Below are 19,390 nucleotides of genomic sequence, written 5' to 3' on the forward strand. Positions count from 1 at the left end.
TTTAAACAATGCACATTGACTGGCTGTCCTACTGTCCCTCTGCAGCTAATACTTTTAGCCATACCCCTGAACAAGCATGCAGCAGATCAGGTGTTTCTGAGTGAAGTCTGACTGGATTAGCTGCATGCTTGTTTCTGGTGTAAGATTCAGACACTACTGCACCCAAAAAGATCAACAGGGGTGCCAGGCAACTGGTATTGTTTAACTGGAAATAAATATGACCGCCTCCATATTCCTCTCCGTTTAGGTGTCCTTTAAAGAGAGGTTAATAAAAATAGCATAATTATTAATTTTTTTTTTAATATTCATTTATATATTGTTAAGTGTTTGCCCCTTGTAAAATCTTTCCTCATTCTGATTTACATTATGAAATTATTTGGTCCTGTCAGGTGCAGGTCTGCGGAATGTTTACAGAAATGCCCTAGAAAGAGAATTCCGCATAACTTAACAGCTTAGGCTAAGCATCAGTGGGTGGGCAGGGCTTCATGACAACATACAGCAATATATAGGTATAGGAAGTGTTTATCATGCTGAAACCAGGTAATGTAAAATTAGACATCTCTTCATATAATCTCCCTGTGTCTCTGCGTCCTGTTTTGTCCCTGTGTCAGTGCTTTTTTTTTTTTCCCTGCGCATATGCAGGGAGAGACGCAGAGACACTCAAGAGCTGGGGGGGGGGGGGGGAACGAATGACAGGCGGCAGAGGAGGACAGGACCCGAAGGGGGGTGGACCTGTGAGCGCGCTGCGTTCATGTGCGGCGCATACTGTATGCGCGTGGCTAATCTAAAAGAAAGATCGAGAGATATGGGGGGGGGGGGGGGATGCCATAGCCTAGCGCGCATTTTAAAAGGGCCTTAGGGCCTAGTCCTGAATAATTTACTACTACTACTACTACTACTACTATTACTACTACTATGTATCATTGTAGTGGCTCTTTAAAATCAAGACCTCTAAGTTATTGGTAATACGGTGGTATGTATGAATTTTTGAAACGTTAAACGATTACCACTGACTTTGACTGCTTCTCCTTTCAGCTGAATTCACTTTGGGTTTTAAAGGCTGGCATCTCCCCGTCATTCTTGCCAGGAAAATGCCAGGCGGGGCCAGGTATAAATACTATAATGGTTTTCTACAGTAACTTGGACACTGGCATTTGTACCTAGTGTTCCATCATGTCTGGCAAAGGCTACTTACTTGTAGCGCCTTTTGGCTATTCCTCTGACTCAAGCGTTGTGATTGACCTGAATGGGAACGCCCTGTGAGCTCTGGACGAATGATGTAATGACGTTTGGACAATGTTCCACATGCCTGACATCCACAGGAAATGGCCCAGAATGCACCTGGAACCATTTGGAGTTTACTGGTACTAAACCAATGCCAGGGCAATCACAAGGAAAGCTATTAGGCATTGAAGTTGAATGCTTACTGATACACTGATGTGGCCTTACCTAGCGCTTGTTCTTTTTAAGATGCTAGTCTGTATCCAGGGCAGCGCTCCCATTGAGGCAAGGAGAGGCAATTGCCCTAGGGCTCCCAATTGCTGCAGGGGCCCCTGAGCTCTGCTGCCCCCCTTCCTCACCGCGCTGCTCGCAATCGTGCTCATGAGGCCTGGAGTGTTCTGTGCAGTACTGGAAGATCGCAAAGTAAAATCGCGTAGTCTCCCTCGCTGTCTTCCTGCTCCCTTTATCTTACATCTTCATCCGTACAAAAGCTTCAGTCGCGCCAAACGGGCTTCTCTGCGCATGCACGGCCTTGGCCATGGGCACCCTTCCATCTCCCGGACCGTTCTACACATGCGTAGGTAGCACAGCGCAGGCGCGGAATGCTGCCAATGACTGGAGCGCGATATTAGTGTGCGCATGGCCAGGACGTGCAAGGGCAGTACTGCTGGACCGGTGCGACTGAAGCCTTTGTACCAGGGAAGTCTGACAGAGCCGCCCAGGAGACGGCGAGGCAGCCCCAGTCAAGTATAAATTCTGCTCTTTAAATCCTCTCGGGTTTCAATCAAGCCCAAGGACCCCCTGAATCCACCGGGCTCACACGAGAACCTAGGCTTTATCTACTTACTGCATCTTGTGCAGTATATTCACAGCCCAGCAAAACTTCAACTGAAGTACCAGGGCCGTGAATATAAGTCTTCAGTGGCAGGCGGCCGCGCGTGCTCCCGTCATTGCTCATTAGAGGAGAGATGAATGAATGCATTAATCTAAGTCCCCGATTCAATGAACACCGGCATCTGAGGTGCCTGCATTCATTGTATCTTCATTGTATCTTCCTGTTGTTACAGTGCCACGCATTTTTGTAACACGGTAACAGAGGCGCCAGGTAGAATAAAATTACTTAAAATCGTTAAAAAGGGGGAAGTGGGTTGACTCACCTACCTTCTGGAAAAAATGGCCGGACAACGGGCAAGTTACTTAAAGTCTGAAGTAACATTTTTTTATCAACTCCAAAAGTGCAACGTGTTTCACGGGTAACAGTCCCGCTTTTTCAGGCAAACGATTTTTGGAGGGTGCAAAGTCAGGTCATGAACCGGGTAGAGCGCCTCTGTTTTGCGAGTATATCATCACGTTTCTCTACGTCAGATTCCACTACATTAACATACTACACCATATCAGGCTCTCTGTTTCCCTTTGTTCAGTGCCACGCATTACTTCTTAGTCACGTAGGTAGGTAAATGGGAAATAATGACTGAGGACTTCTTGTGCCCAAATTGTCAATTACACCAAAATCCACTTTTATTTAATAAATATCCCAACACTGACTTTTATAATTAACCATTTCCCTCCCACACCCTCCCATAGTAGCCAAACTTTTTTTTTTGTATAGGGAAAAACAAAATCACATAACAAAAAATATATAAGTAGTTACCTTAGGGACTGAACTTTTTAAAATATTTATGTCGAGGGTATATTACCATTAATTTTTAATGTACGGGCTTATTAATTAGTGATGGACGCAAAACTGAAAAAATGCACCTTTTATTTCCAAATAAAATATTGGCACCATTGTGCCAGGGAAATTTTTTAAACTTTGCAAGAACCGGGACAAATGGGCAAATAAAGTGTGTGGGTTTTATCCACAGCAGAATGTTTTATTTTAACACTATAATGGCCAAAAACTGAGTAATGATTTTTTTCTATATTTTTCTTATTATTCCAATTAAAATGCATTTAGAATAAAATAATTCTTAGAATAATGTACCTCCCAAAGAAAGCCTATTTGGTGGCAAAAAAAACAAGGTATAGATCATTTCGTTGTGATTAGTAGTAATTAAGTTATTGGCAGAAGAATGGGAGGAGAGCTTGTCACAGACCACAAGGCCGGTCTGCGGATGGGGTCAATGGATCAGCATCAAATCCTCTCACACGGTCATGTTGTTCATCACAAAGGGTAACCCGACTTCACAATTTGATGAACCGACTCGCGGAGGGAACGTTCGGATACCAATGGATTCACCTCACACATACAATTCAAAGTTCTGCCACCAAGCGAGTTACACAGCCCGCTACTGTAATTATACTAGGACTTCAAGAACACTCTATTAACCCTTTGCGGTATGCAGGAATCTGGGTCAGATCGGACTATCTGAGCCGGATTCACGCATATGGGTTATAAATGTATACTTCTATTAAACACAGGGTAGCGAGTTCAGGAGAATAGGTACGATTGTGTATGTTCAGCAACAGGTCAGAACCGCTAAACGATTTTTAAAACGTCTAATAACAAAAAATGCATTACATACAGTTATATACACCAATTAACATATACACACAGAGCTTAAAAATAAAAAAGGAATAAAATCAGAAGGTTCTTACTTAGTTAGCTGAGCAGTCCATTTGAAGAATGAAGAAAAAGAGTCCAGTTTTAAAGTAGGCATTCAGGTTAAGAGTCCTTGAACACAGCAGGCGTTGGCTCTCCTTAAACGCCTGCCTGGACGTTCCTGGTCGATGGAATTTGGAGAACTGGGCAGGTTTGGTCCCGCCCCACTTTTATTGGACCTGGGTTTTGGGGCTGTCACTACCTGGAAAGTAGGTGTGTTTAAGGCAGGGTTATCTCCTGGCAGCAAGGTTGCCACCTCCAGACTCAGAGCAAGAAATGTACCAATTATTAATAATCTGTGTGACTCCGCCCCAGATTGGCGCATCGCTAGAGACTATATTCATAAGCGGTCTGTGACCCTGTATTAGACGAGGCTATACATGCCTATTCTATTGCATTCGCTCTACGCAGGCCGGATAAAGCCGTTTCTCTACCGATTCCTGATAGCCAGAAAATTGCAATTCAGGTGAATGATAGAACTGATTTCTAGGTATCAGGAAATGTCATTTTTGTCTTGCTGTGCCAAACCTATTTTGAATTATTAATAAATTAAAGTTCTCTTGAGTCTATGAGCTTGGAGGGAACTTTTATCTCAGCCAGTTTGAGCTAGTTTCTGGGACATGGGCTGTGTAACCAAATGGCTCTGCCCAGGGGGTCGGACACGTGTGAAATTCTTTTCTGACCTGACACAGGATGTGGGGGTGAGGGGCTGTTGCTCTCAGTAAGAAGAGCAAAAGAAAGGTATTTGTGTTATTCTACACAGGACTGACAGTAATTGTGCAGGACCATACGAAAATCGTTGGCGATTGCGCACGACTTATCGTAATGTTCGCTACAGTGCTGACAGGTGAAAATTGCTCTGGTGCTGAAGAGGTAAAAACCCCTCAGTGGTCAAGTGGTTAAACAATATCCTGCATGAACACATGGCCACAGGTCACACATGCTTTTCATTCATTTAGAACCGTACATAAATGGACCCACTGATTACTTATGCTCAGTTACTTTAGTGTCGATCTCGGGTGTTTAGTCAGGCACTGCCTGCGTTTCTGTCAGCTTCCTGTATCACGTGTAATAATGTCACTGTGAACAATCCACATCACACGCCTGTGACCTCTCCTCCTCGATCTGCTCATGTGTGACTGATGTGTTTGGTCTCCACAGGAATGATCAGGCGGCTGAACTTCTAGCAACATGGGTGCCAACAGCAGCACGGTCAGCGAGCTGTCCGAGAACGACTACCTGAAGAGGCTCTCCGGCACAGAGGCCATCTCTGAGAACGATCCCTTCTGGAACCAGCTCCTGTCCTTCACCTTCAGCACCCCGACCAACAGGTCAGCACAAAATGGCAGATTAGTGAGCCAGCCGCTGTTACTGAGAAAAATCTCAATGCTCTGTGTGACTTGACATATTGCAAGTGTTCATGCCAGGTCTTATCTCAGCTTAATTGTTTTTATGTGCCTATAAAAAACATCCATTCACAATGCGGACATTGAGGTCCCATTTCCATTAGCGCTGTGCGATCTTTGCATCGGAGCCAATATGAAACCAATGCAAGTCAAAGGAGCAGTTTCCATTGCTTGAAAATTTTGCGATGCGACCCCGGGAAAGGAATCTGATGCATGATGCAGATTCTCGCAGAAGGGATCCAATTCCCATTAGCGCTAACAGGAAACCGCATCCAGACTTCCGGAAGTAAGCCAATCATCGCATTTGCCAGTGGAAATGGCCGTGAGAGACTGGAGTAGGGTTGCAACGGTATGAAATTCCACGGTATGATAACCGTCAAAAAAATACCATGGTATGACGGTATTACGGTATACGGTATTAAACAATTATTTGGACCTGGGCCCCACCCCCTTACATTAAATAATGTGCCCCCACCCGCCAGTAATAGGTGGCTGCAGCATAGGTATCCAGGAATAGGTGTAGCCAGTGGTAGATAGCCACAGCACAGGTAGCCAGGGATAGGTGTAGCCAGTGGTAGGTGGCCACAGCATAGGTAGCCAGTGGTAGGTGGCCGCAGCACAGGTAGCCCGGGATAGGTGTAGCTAATGGTAGGTGGCCGCAGTGTAGTAGGTAGCCAGGGATAGGTGTAGCTAATGGTAGGTGGCCGCAGCATAGGTATCCAGGGATAGGTGTAGTCAGTGGTATGTAGCCGCAGCACAGGTAGCCAGGGATTGGTGTAGCCAGTGGTAGGTGGCCGCAGCATAGGTAGCCTGTGGTAGGTGGCCGCAGCATAGGTAGCCAAGGATGGGTGTAGCCAGTGGTAGGTAGTGCAGCATAGGTAGCCAGAGATAGGTGTAGCCAGTGGTAGGTGGCGCAGCACAGGTAGCCAGAGATAGGTGTAGCCAGTGGTAGGTGGCGCAGCATAGGTAGCCAGGGATTAGGTGTAGCCAGTGGTAGGTAGCGCAGCATAGGTAGCCAGGGATGGGTGTAGCCAGTGGTAGGTGGTGCAGCATAGGTAGCCAGGGATAGTGTAGCCAGTGGTAGGTGGTGCAGCATAGGTAGCCAGAGATAGTGTAGCCAGTGGTAGGTGGCGCAGCATAGGTAGCCAGGGATAGGTGTAGCCAGTGGTAGGTGGCGCAGCATAGGTAGCCAGGGATAGGTGTAGCCAGTAGTAGGTGCACGCAGCATAGGTAGCCAGGGATAGTGTAGCCAGTGGTAGGTGGCGCAGCATTGGTAGCCAGGGATTAGGTGTAGCCAGTGGTAGGTGGTGCAGCATAGGTAGCCAGGGATTAGATGTAGCCAGTGGTAGGTGGCGCAGCATAGGTAGCCAGGGATAGGTGTAGCCAGTGGTAGGTGGCGCAGCATAGGTAGCCAGGGATAGGTCTAGCCAGTGGTAGGTGGCGCAGCATAGGTAGCCAGGGATTAGATGTAGCCAGTGGTAGGTGGTGCAGCATAGGTAGCCAGGGATAGTGTAGCCAGTGGTAGGTAGCGCAGCATAGGTAGCCAGGGATTAGGTGTAGCCAGTGGTAGGTGGCGCAGCATAGGTAGCCAGGGATTAGATGTAGCCAGTGGTAGGTGGCGCAGCATAGGTAGCCAGGAATAGGTGTAGCCAGTGGTAGATGGCACAGCATAGGTAGCCAGAGATAGGTGTAGCCAGTGGTAGGTGGCGCAGCATTAGGTAGCCAGGGATAGGTGTAGCCAGTGGTAGGTGGCGCAGCATAGGTAGCCAGGGATAGTGTAGCCAGTGGTAGGTAGCGCAGCATAGGTAGCCAGGGATTAGATGTAGCCAGTGGTAGGTGGCGCAGCATAGGTAGCCAGGGATTAGGTGTAGCCAGTGGTAGGTGGCGCAGCATAGGTAGCCAGGGATAGGTGTAGCCAGTGGTAGGTGGCGCAGCATAGGTAGCCAGGGATAGGTGTAGCCAGTGGTAGGTAGCGCAGCATAGGTAGCCAGAGATAGGTGTAGCCAGTGGTAGGTGGCGCAGCATAGGTAGCCAGAGATAGGTGTAGCCAGTGGTAGGTGGCGCAGCATTAGGTAGCCAGGGATAGGTGTAGCCAGTGGTAGGTGGCGCAGCATAGGTAGCCAGGGATTAGGTGTAGCCAGTGGTAGGTGGCGCAGCATAGGTAGCCAGGGATAGGTGTAGCCAGTGGTAGGTGGCACAGCATAGGTAGCCAGGGATAGGTGTAGCCAGTGGTAGGTAGCGCAGCATAGGTAGCCAGAGATAGGTGTAGCCAGTGGTAGGTGGCGCAGCATAGGTAGCCAGAGATAGGTGTAGCCAGTGGTAGGTGGCGCATCATTAGGTAGCCAGAGATAGGTGTAGCCAGTGGTAGGTGGCGCAGCATTAGGTAGCCAGAGATAGGTGTAGCCAGTGGTAGGTGGTGCAGCATTAGGTAGCCAGGGATAGGTGTAGCCAGTGGTAGGTGGCGCAGCATAGGTAGCCAGGGATAGGTGTAGCCAGTGGTAGGTGGCGCAGCATAGGTAGCCAGGGATAGGTGTAGCCAGTGGTAGGTGGCGCAGCATAGGTAGCCAGGGATAGGTGTAGCCAGTGGTAGGTGGCCGCAGCATAGGTAGCCAGTGATAGGTGTAGCTAGTGGTAGGTGGCCGCAGCATAGGGATACGTGTAGCTAGAATTGGAGAGCCAGAGGGAGGGAGAAGGGAGTCAGGGGACAAATACTCACTTGTCAGCAGCAACAGTCCTCAGTCCTAAGTGCTTCATTCACTTAGAGTGCAGAGACATTGGGCGGGAACGAGCGTCATTGATGACGCCAGCACAGGTCTCAGGAGAATTGCTCTGCATAGGGCGCCGCTGGTGGGAGCCTGGGAGGAAGTCTCTGCGTTCCAGCAGCCGCGTCCTCACTGGACGCGTGTCATATCCGGCGCCTGAGAGCCGACTCGCTGAGTGGTGACGGGCGGCAAATGCGGAAGCGGAAAAACCGGTATTTTGACAATGTGCATGGTATGATAACCATGCACATTGAAACCGCGATATATCGTGATACCGGTATATCGCGACAACCCTAGACTGGAGTGTCCGTTTACTGCCAGTCAATAGATTAGTCCAGGCCGTCTGGTTCTACAATTCTAGGGAGCACCTGCATGCACATAAATCAGTCTTAAAGAGAATCTGTATTGTTAAAATCGCACAAAAGTAAACATACCAGTGCGTTAGAGGACATCTCCTATTACCCTCTGTCACATTTTCGCCGCTCCTCGCCGCATTAAAAGTGGTTAAAAACAGTTTTAAAAAGTTTGTTTATAAACAAACAAAATGGCCACCAAAACAGGAAGTAGGTTGATGTACAGTATGTCCACACATAGAAAATACATTCATACACAAGCAGGCTGTATACACCCTTCCTTTTGAATCTCAAGAGATCATTTGTGTGTTTCTTTCCCCCTGCAGCTATCTTCCACTGAAGTGTCAGGCTGTTTCTTACTGCAGAGTGCAGACAGCTCTGCCCATATGTAATTCATCAGTATGTGAAAGCCCAGCCAGCTCAGAGGAGGATTTATCCAGCTTGTAAAAGATAAGAGAGAAGCTGCCCTAATCTAAATAATACACAGGCAGTGTGCAGAGAGGGGCCAGGAGGGGGGAGATGCATCACAGAGCCACAACACTGAAGAACTTGGCAGCCTTCCAGACACAGGCCTGACAAGTCTGACAAGAGAGAGATAAGTTGATTTATTACAGAGATCGTGATAGTAGAACATGCTGCAGTAAGCCAGAACACATTAGAATAGCTTTTGGAACTTGTAGGATGATAAAAAACAGGATGCAATTTTTGTTACGGAGTCTCTTTAAGGTGCGTACACATGCCTTACTTTTTCAAACGACGGGTCTGTCAGACCCTCCCATGGGGCGGTTGTTCTGCCGACAGTTGCACGTGAGTACAAGCTGTCGGCAGACTGATAAGACTGCTTTTGACTGATCCGCCGACAGTCTTATCAGTCTGCCGACAGCTTGTACTCACGTGCAACTGTTGGCAGAACGACCGCCCAGTGGGAGGGTCTGATGGACCCGTCGTTTGAAAAACTACAGCGTGTGTACGCGCCTTAAAGCCCCATACACACGCTCAATAGCGGTCTTTTATGCAGCAAAATTAGCAAACAACTTTTGTTGTGAAACAAGTTGATACAACCACAAAAAAGTTTGCTCTTGTTCACACAACTGATATGACGTCAATCCAACTGTTGGATTGACGTCTCATCAGTGTTATCAGGTGTTTGAACAATAGCAGGCAACTTTTTTTTGGTTGTTTCAACTTCTTTCAAAATTTGTTACCTGCAGCAATTTGCTGTGATTCTCAAGCGATCACGGTACAGTGCTTAATCAAGTGCTGATCGCGATCGTTGGGAATTGCGGGAGTGTACAGTGTTTTTACCATGCTAATCGTGGTAAAATTGCCCGCGCAAAACGGCAGCACTAAGTACTACCGTTTTTGTTACTTTGTAGTGTGGGCTCTAAGAGCTCAAACCCACTAGCAGCTTTTTCTAAGCGCTAGTGATTTGAAAAGCTCTTGCTAATGCAATGCTATGGGGGATTTTTATACAATCACACAGCTCAAGTGGGATCACACCCATAGCATTACATTAGCAAGAGCTTTTCTAATCATAAATGCTTAGTAGCAGACTGCTAGTGGGTTCCAGGCCTAAGATCTCCAGGGAACAACAAACTACACTACTCACACCATCAAATAAAGGGTCTGCAGTACTGACAGCAGAGCAGAAGAGCTACAGCCTGCAGCCGGACCACAATGGATGCTGACATCTCTATACAGGGAAGGGGAGCTATGCTCTTCCTGGAAGCAAATGTCCTCTTACTACAACTGAATACAATTGCAACCTAGTTGTTTTTTTGTTACTGCTAGTGTTCCAGCTTGGTGGGAGAGTCTTGAGTGCAAAGGGTTAATAATTGTATGTAAATTGACCACTCCCCTCTGAACCTGCATTTCCTTTTGTCCCTAAAGCAGGATGAGCATAGCTCTTCTTCCTATATACCACAAAGTCCCCTTACAGAACTCGGGCAACTGGGGTGGGGGGTGGGGTTAGGCCATACAATACTCTTTGAGAGTCCAGTGCTGTATTCTAACCTTCCTGTCACCCCTAGCGGCTTTCTGACATTTGTGCACTGCTCCTGGTGGGTCATGTGACCTGACACTAGTCAGGTGACAGACTGGGAGCCGTGCATGGACTACGCAAGAATGCCGCTAGGAGTGACAGGATAGTTAGACGATGGCACTGGACTCTCGGTAACTATAGTTTAAGCTACACATGGGGGGAGGGGGACAGGGGCACATGTACCTGGCACCAGGCAGTCCCCACCGGTGCCAGATACCGGGGACTTTGCTGTATTATGGTCTATTGGCCTATTGCAGGGTTATTAACCATTTAAGCCACCTGGACGTGATTGATATGTCCAGGCGGCTGCTGCTGTGCTTCTGCGCACCCCCGTACTTCAACCACTCCCCCCCCCCCCCCCCCCACCGCCCCGTTAGCCCGGAGATCAATGAATGGGAACATAGTTTCCTTTCATTGATCTAAGTCCCCGGCAGAAAAACCGGCGGCTTCTTATCTGAGGCGGCAGTCTTTCTCACAAAAAAAAAAAAGTTTCCCGTCCTCCTTATGCTTCCTGGAAGCGAGCACTTCGCTTCCAGGGCTAAAAAAAAAATTTCACTGTCTGCTGCTGTCTGAAATAATCGTACCGGTCAGGAATGTCCATTGTGAAAATGCATTGAACAAAAAATGCTGATAGATATGAGCCAGACTGTTAAGTCACTGCAGTCTCCGCCCCATCAGTCTTACGACCCAGCGTGATCCAAATCCAGCCATACATGGGTCAATTATGCAACTGGATAGAGAGCGGTTCCTACTGTGCACAGCAAACTCAGCAGAAATCTGTCTATCTTCACTTGAAGTACAAGCGTTTATGCGGTGCAACGCTATGGGCCATCAAGCTCCACCCTCATCACACGGCAATTCTCCAACATGTCCAATCAGACCGTCCATCGATAAACTGTACAAGTTTGATTGGAAGTCAGTCAATCGTATATATTGGCTTTTTCATAGCTGAACTCTGGCAACTCTGGACTCCCAAATGCTACACTGGGTGCCGCCATACTCGCAGTTAGCATTGCGTTCTATTCGGTGCCTAAACTCCCAGCTTCTCAGTGCATGGTCTTATTTCATAAATGCAGTGGTCTGTGCAGTTACAGTCTTCAACACTAGATGGCAGTCTTGCCAGACCTATAAATTGAAGAAAATACTGTAGTTTGTTTTTGCCATGTCACATAGTGAATTCACACATCAAATCCTCACATGGTCTCTCTATTGACATCCACAGAGCTGAACTATTCACTTCTATTTTCTTAAAAGAACTTATAATATAACAACTGCTTATTTATTCAGTGCCAGAGCCTTTACCGAGGAACTCTGGGGTCGCTGTGGGCATTTCCCAAACTCATTCCTGAGACTCAGGCCTGGTTCACACTGCAAGAGCTTTCTAAGTGCTAGTGATTTGTAAAGCTCTTGCTAATGCAATGCTATGGGGGATTTTTACAAAATCACATTGCTCCAGTGTGAACACGCACATAGGATAACATTAGCAGGAGCTTTTAAAATCACAAAGCGCTTACAAAAGTTCTTGCAGTGTGCACCAGCCCTGACTTGGTTCACTTACATTTCAAGACCATTAAAGTTTGTATAATGAAATTTGGTGGTCCATATAATTGCCAAACAATCATTACGTAGAACAGCAAGTGAACAGAAATTAAAGAGGCACTGTAGTGACATATAGTAGAATGCAGTAAATTATGTGGAGACCAGGTATATATATATTCTTTTTCACTGGTTTTGGAATTCTTAGAAACAAACATTCCACAGAGATCATCTGACAGGACAGTCACCTGAGATCAATTTCAGAATGTAAATCGGGGAGAGTAAAGACATTACAATGGGAAAACACTAACTTATAAATGAATATTGTAAAAGAAAATACATTTATTCATTGTTATTTTTTATTTCCTCTTTAGGCAGGTTTTACACCTGGCCATAGTGATGCTCTGCCTGTATCGTACTGCAATGCCAAAAACTACATATACATAGTGTCACCCACCAACACAACACAACACAACACAACACAACCCTACACCCCCCCCCCCCCCCCCCCCCGGCACGCCCTCTGCCACTCTTTGCCGCCTCTCGCGTCGTGACGTACTCTGCTGGACATGAAGTACCTCACTGCTGTTCCCGGATCCCCATCGTATCTGCGTCGTTCTGCGCATGTGCGCTTTTTTTTTTTTTAAGAGAGTTGAGCGGTTGTTTTTCCGCGATCTGGGATCTTGTGAATGAGGCTTAGCGAAGCGCAGTGATAATGACCATCACAGCAGATTGGAACTTTAAGAAATGAATTTAGCATAAAGAACCGTGATTGCTTGACTTTCTGTTCGCGCCCGTCGCGTGACACCGTGTATACCCGCCGGCAGGAGGATTGATCAGGGTGCGCTCAGCGTCGTGGGATGTTGCTGTGATCCATCTTCATTCATCGCAAGGTAAGTATTCAGCTTTAGGCATTAGGGGTGTGTGTGTTTTAGGCACTAGTAGGGGAAGGGTCATGTGTGAATGGGTGCTGGCTAACATATACAGCTAAAGCATACTTTTCATTGACTGTATGCTTCACTGTATGTGACGCATTGCGGTTGTAATGTTCCGTTATGTTGTGCTTCTGTCATACAGGGAGCCCAATGCAACGTCCCACTGTGAACCTAGCCTCACATTTAAAGGACCTCTGTCGCGAAAATCTTAAAATTTTAAATACATGTATAAACACATACAAATAAGAAGTATGTTTCTTCCAGAATAAAATGAGCCATAAATTACTTTTCTCCTATGTTGCTGTCACTTACAGTAAGTAGTAGAAATCTATTACCGACAGATTTTGGACTAGCCCATCTTCTAGTGGGGGGTTCTCAGGGCTTTCTTTATTTTTATACAGTGATGGGAAAAACTATTTGCCTCCTTCCTGATTTCTTATTCTTTTGCATGTTTGTCACACTCAAATGTTTCTGCTCATCAAAAACCGTTAACTATTAGTCAAAGATAACATAATTGAACACAAAATGCAGTTTTAAATGATGGTTTTTATTATTTAGTGAGGAAAAAAACTCCAAATCTACATGGCCCTGTGTGAAAAAGTGATTGCCCCCCTTGTTAAAAAATAACTTAACTGTGCTTTATCACACCTGTAGTCACCCCCAGGCCTGATTACTGCCACACCTGTTTCAATAAAAAAATCACTTAAAGAGACACTGAAGCGAGACTAAATCTCGCTTCAGGTCTTATATATAGCAGGGGCACGTGTGCCCCTGCTAAAACGCCGCTATCCCGCGGCTTAACGGGGGTCCCTTCACCCCCAACCCACCCCCCGCAAACCTTGGTCGCAGACTTGGTCGCTTTTCCCCTCTTCCTGGAGGCAGGGCTAACGGCTGCAGCCCTGCCTCCCAGCGCGTCTATCAGACGCGCATCGCCGCCTCTCCCCCGCCCCTCTCAGTGAAGGAAGACTGAGAGGGGCGGGGGAGAGGCGGAGATACGCGTCTGACAGACGCGCATGGGGCAGGGCTGCGGCGGTTAGCCCTGCCCCAACCAGGAAGCGCTCCCCCGCTGCACGGAGGGGGTTTGGGGGGACAGGGACCCCCGTTAAGCCGCGCTATAGCGGCGTTTTAGCAGGGGCACGCATGCCCCTGCTAGCTATGAGGTCTGAAGCGAGATCTATTCTCGCTTCAGACTCTCTTTAAAGGGATACTGTAGGGGGTCAGGGGAAAATGAGTTGAAGTTACCCGGGGCAGTATGGTCTGTGAGTGCGCTGTACGCCCCTGGTGACATCAGGGGAAGCGAGGACACGGCAACGCAGGCGCAGTGGTTTTCAGACTTTAAAGTCTGAAATTCCAGAAGTGAACCGGAGGCTGCGCGGGCACAGGATGTCTGCGGGGAACCATTAGAAGCCCCGGGTAACTTCAACTCATTTTCCCCCGATCCCCCTACAGTATCCCTTTAAATAGGAGCTATCTGACACAGAGAAGTAGACCAAAAGCACCTCAAAAGCTACACATCATGCTAAGATCCAAAGAAATTCAGGAACAAATGAGAACAAAAGTACTGTAATTGAGATCTATCAGTCTGGTAAAGGTTATAAAGCCATTTCTAAAGCTTTGGGACTCCAGCGAACCACAGTGAGAGCCATTATCCACAAATGGCAAAAACATGGAACAGTGATGAACCTTCCCTGGAGTGGCCGGCTGTCCAAAATTACCCCAAGAGGCGCAGAGAAAACTCATCCAAGAGGCCACAAAAGACCCCAGGACAACATCTAAAGAACTGCAGGCCTCACTTGCCTCAATTAAGGTCAGTGTTCACGACTCCACCATAAGAAAGAGACTGGGCAAAAACGGGCTGCATGAAAGATATCCAAGGCGCAAACCACTTTTAAGCAAATAGAACATTTAAGGTGGCCACTAACGGTCCAATTTCTAGTGAAAAATCGTTTGAGCGATCAGAAATTCTGTTCGGACGAAAAATCGTTCACTACACCATCAACTAACCAATCATTGCTTCCTATCTATCACGACCACCAAGAAAATCCAAATTTTCGTTCGACGAAAATTCATTCGGGCGACATTTTTTTCACTCGTTCATAATTGATTGTGTCCACCAATGGAGATTTACAACCAATCTGATCAGAATTTCTGATCGCTCGAACGATTTTTCGCTAGAAATTGGACCGTTAGTGGCCAGCTTAAGGCTCGTCTCAATTTTGCTAAAAAAACATCTCAATGATTGCCAAGACTTTTGGGAAAATACATTGTGGACCGACGAGACAAAAGTTGAACTTTTTGGAAGGTGCGTGTCCCGTTACATCTGGCGTAGAAGTAACACAGCATTTCAGCAAAAGAACATCATACCAACAGTAAAATATGGTGGTGGTAGTGTGATGGTCTGGGGTTGTTTTGCTGCTTCAGGACCTGGAAGGCTTGCTGTGATAGATGGAACCATGAATTCTACTGTCTACCAAAAAATCCTGAAGGAGAATGTCCGGCCATCTGTTTGTCAACTCAAGCTGAAGCGATCTTGGGTGCTGCCGCAGGACAATGATTGAAAACACACCAGCAAATCCACCTCTGAATGGCTGAAGAAAAACAAAATGAAGACTTTGGAGTGGCCTAGTCAAAGTCCTGACCTGAATCCTATTGAGATGTTGTGGCATGACCTTAAATTTTTACGCATTGATCCACTAACGCATAAAAATGTATGTGTTAATGTTCCTGCACTAACTGGAATACGTAAAAATGTACGCAATGCGGCCCGCCGACCTCCGAGGTCGGCAAGCTGCCAGCGGGGGACTGGAGCAGCAGTGAGTGACTACGAGGGCACAGGATGGCTGCATGGGGCTGGTAGAAGCCCCAGGTAAGTGAAACTCATTTTTTTATTTTGCTTGGACCTTCCCTTTAAGGGAATGCTGAGAATCCCCTATGAAGAGATAGACTAACCCAAAATCTGTCGGTAATGTCAGATTTCTACTACCTACTGTAAGTGACAGCAACATAGGAGAAAGGTAATGTATGGCTCATTTTACTCTGGAAGACACTTACTTCTTCTTTGTATGGGTTTTAAATTTTAAGATTTTCATGACAGTTCCTCTTTAAAGAGGTGGTTTCTGTTTGCACGGTTTTAATGTTTTTGTCTTCATTCCATCAGGATAATTAGAAGTCCTGTAAGGTCAGGGTTAGTAGCTGTTTTGGTTTCCTCTGTCACAGTAGATGAAGTCTCCTCTCGCCGGTGACAGCCATTGTCCTGGAACGACACGTCCTTCTGTGTAACGCGAGCCCAGCGCACCCGGGATGAGGGAGGGGGGGAAACCAGCACATTCTTGAACCGCAGCCGACCATTGACCAGCTGAAAGGCCTGCAGTGTTTGCTTTCTCACCAGTGTATCGGAGAACAGTGTGAAGTCTTTCTGGAGCTGCTATGTGGTTAAATGCCGAGATTCACATAATCACGTTTAATACTCCTTTCCCATCTTTACATTCATCCTCTTTCCTTCCTTCCTTCATTAACCGAGCTGCTCTTCCTGCTGGCTTTGTGGTCAGGGCTAAAACCAATATGTGGAGCCGCTCCTCTTGGTCAGGTGCCACCTCCTGACTCTTCAGCGATGACGCTCGGGACCCGCATCACACTAGAGGCTACAGACTCCTCATAACAGACTAATTGTTCAGCCACGTCCAGCCGGGCCTTGAAGTGTGTATCTTGCTCGCGAAGCCGTATATCTCGCATTTCCTGGAGGCTGGCCGCCGCTCTCCCTTTAGTTGCGCTTCTTCTAAAGGCCCGCTTGTCCTCTCGGTAGCACCAGGAATGGTAAATAATTGGCTTATTTGTACCAATCCTACAGGGGATTGTCGTAAAGCATTGGGCTCTGCGGGCTGGGAACGCACCTCCGGAAACATCGGGGGCACGACTTGTAATTTCCGTTTTTACAAGACGCTCCCGTGTTTTTCTAATTCTTAAACAAACTTTAGGCACCGGGGTTAATCTCCGCAATCTACTTAAACACTTGGACTCGGGCCTAGTTTTTCTTCTTTTTAAACTGTCCATAACCTGAAGACCTAAAGTTTGTTTTTGTGTTTTTTTTTTTTTTTTATAGTCATTATTATTATTATTATTATTATTATTATTATTATTATTATTATCACTACATATTTTTAAAGCTGCAGGGACAGCCATACTATCCCAGGGGAAAAACATATATAAGTAGATACATACTTGTTCTACCTGCCTAACATATGTACTGTACTGTCCATGCTTTGATTTCAGTGAATTTTATATAGTAAATAAAGAGTAAACTGTTCCAGGCATTTTCCATCTTTACTGCCTCTGACTAAAGCCAATCCTGATGTCATTTTCTCCCCTACTTTTTTCCCCCTAGAAACTGCGCTGTCATATCTAGTTTGTTTGTAAACACGTGTGAACACAGCATAGATCGTATTTCAGCAGCTTCTGCAGAAATAAGCTTTGCAGCCTGTCACACTGAACTGCCCTCAGACAATCTGGGAGGAGCAGGAATGTGGGTGGGGAGATGACTAGCTTCCTCAGATGGGCTCACAATCGCATGTCTCCACTAAGGTCTTGCACCATAGAACTTTTCCCTTCCTAGGGTTACAGGTGTTTGGTAAAGTACAGTATACATTTGTTCTAGTGCACCCCTTGTGTTTACATCTGTGAGGACACTTGCCACATCTGTGCTGCCTATAACAGATGTTGCCATCATGGTCCCATCCCCATTGTTTTTTTTTTATCCTTAAAGGTGTCAATTAATGATCCATTGTTTGCAAACTGTCATTCTGGCCTACCAACGCAGGGGAAAATGATAAACAATTCGATCAAGCTAAAACAATCGTTCCAGAATTTGGATCGATAGAATGTTTGTTCATCCATTGAACGGGAGATTGTACTGTTAGGCCTTGTTCCCATTAGGCAACATAGATGACCGTGCGTTCAGAAGGCAATGCACCCGATCGCACTAACCACTGCATTGCCGTGTGCTGCTGACCCCTTTTAAATACAGTGCCTAAAATCCGTGCAGCAGTGCGATAGCACAGCGCATAGAAGTGTTGTTGATGCACTTCTGACGTTTTTACGCATCGCTCACCATGCGCGCTACCGAAATGCGCACGGCAGCGCATAGTATAGTGTGAACGAGGCCTTAATGGGCACCATGATATAGCTCAATCCTTGACAGTAATTACTGTCCAGATGACAGTCCTGCTTTGCAGGGGAACCAATCATTCATGCATTGTAAATGCATTACTGGTCAGGGAACGATCTGGCATGTTTATGTTGTACTGTATCCTTTAAACATTAATGACTTGAAGGAGACAAAAGGAAATCGAGAGCCCAATATAGTGTAGTATCTCAGTGACAATTAGTCAGGTGTACAACAAAGTAATGGTTATACTCACAAACGTGGGTTGCCGCAAAGGCAACCACTGGATAAGCCGGCGGGGAAAATTATAACCTGACCCCGCTCAGGTTTAAGAAGTCGCTCTCTGTAGACAGGAAGGAATGGGGATACACCCCTCCACCAAGGGTGGACTAGACGAGGCGCTCAGCCAGGCTATTGACCCGATTTTGTACCCTCCAAAAATGTTTTGCCTGATGAAGTGGGATTGTGACCCGTGAAACGCGTTGCAACTTTGGAGCTTTTAATAAAAAGTTACTTTTATACTGTAACATCCCATTTTCTGGTCTTTCTTTCTACGAGGGAGGTGAGTCCACCAACTTCCCCCTTTTAACCAGTTATTAATCGATTTTACTCTACTTGGCGCCTCTGTGTTACAACAAACTTTAAACATTATTGGCTTTCAGAATAAGTTTCAAGTCAGATGAAGTTGTCTGTTAGCTGCAAGTAGCCATTAAATACCGTGGAAAGCTCCGGTTTCATTGGCTTCCCCAGCTCCCATCCGGTTCCAGGCGGTTTCTCACGTTTTAATGTTTTTAGGTGCAGAAATGCCTTTTCCCCCGTCTTGGAAGACCATGGTTAGGCTTCACGGTTGCTGCGCCCCAGCGATGGCTCCCTTGGCGCTGGCAGACAAGGACGCCCAGTCCAGCGATGAACCGACCTCTTATTCTCTCTTCCTGTCCCTGATTTATATTGCATTTCCGAAGATAATTCACAGCAGAGATCCCCGTTCCAAGAGTGTGACAGCTCGTAGCTCTCTCTTACGCTGATGGACATTTGGTTTCAATTAGAGCGCGAGCAGTCAGCCAGGGCCGGAGACCACCTTAGAGATAAAATTGAGATTTCCAAGAAACTTAGCAGAGAATGAGTTGAGACGATCGGAAATGAAGAGCCTGGGCCGCGAGAAATGCGCAGGAGCAGCCAAAAAAAACGAGGGGGGGGGATTATGAGCTGGGCTCGGATTCCATGATAAGCCCAACAGAGGAGATAACATAGCGCAGACCTTGTGTTTGTCATAAGCAGGATGATCCCTCTCTCTCCCTGCTTTGCTGGGTCCACCTAACCTAGGCGGCTATTGATAACCCCCTTGTGTACAGCTATGTACAGGCGCTATTGGTCGA

General features: G+C 46.7%; 1 protein-coding gene across 3 annotated transcripts in view; it reads left to right on the plus strand.

Moving 5' to 3' along the window:
* Nucleotides 1–19,390, plus strand: part of DYM (dymeclin) — a 467,753-nt gene that overhangs the window by 40,976 nt on the left and 407,387 nt on the right. For all 3 annotated transcript variants that reach the window (XM_068251379.1, XM_068251381.1, XM_068251380.1), the window contains exon 2: nucleotides 4,985–5,154. In XM_068251379.1, the coding sequence (XP_068107480.1) occupies nucleotides 5,015–5,154 (140 nt within the window). In that variant the 5' untranslated portion in view covers nucleotides 4,985–5,014. The remainder of the gene's footprint in view (nucleotides 1–4,984; nucleotides 5,155–19,390) is intronic.

The sequence above is a fragment of the Hyperolius riggenbachi genome, chromosome 1 (genome assembly GCF_040937935.1).
Source record: "Hyperolius riggenbachi isolate aHypRig1 chromosome 1, aHypRig1.pri, whole genome shotgun sequence".
Taxonomy (NCBI): domain Eukaryota; kingdom Metazoa; phylum Chordata; class Amphibia; order Anura; family Hyperoliidae; genus Hyperolius; species Hyperolius riggenbachi.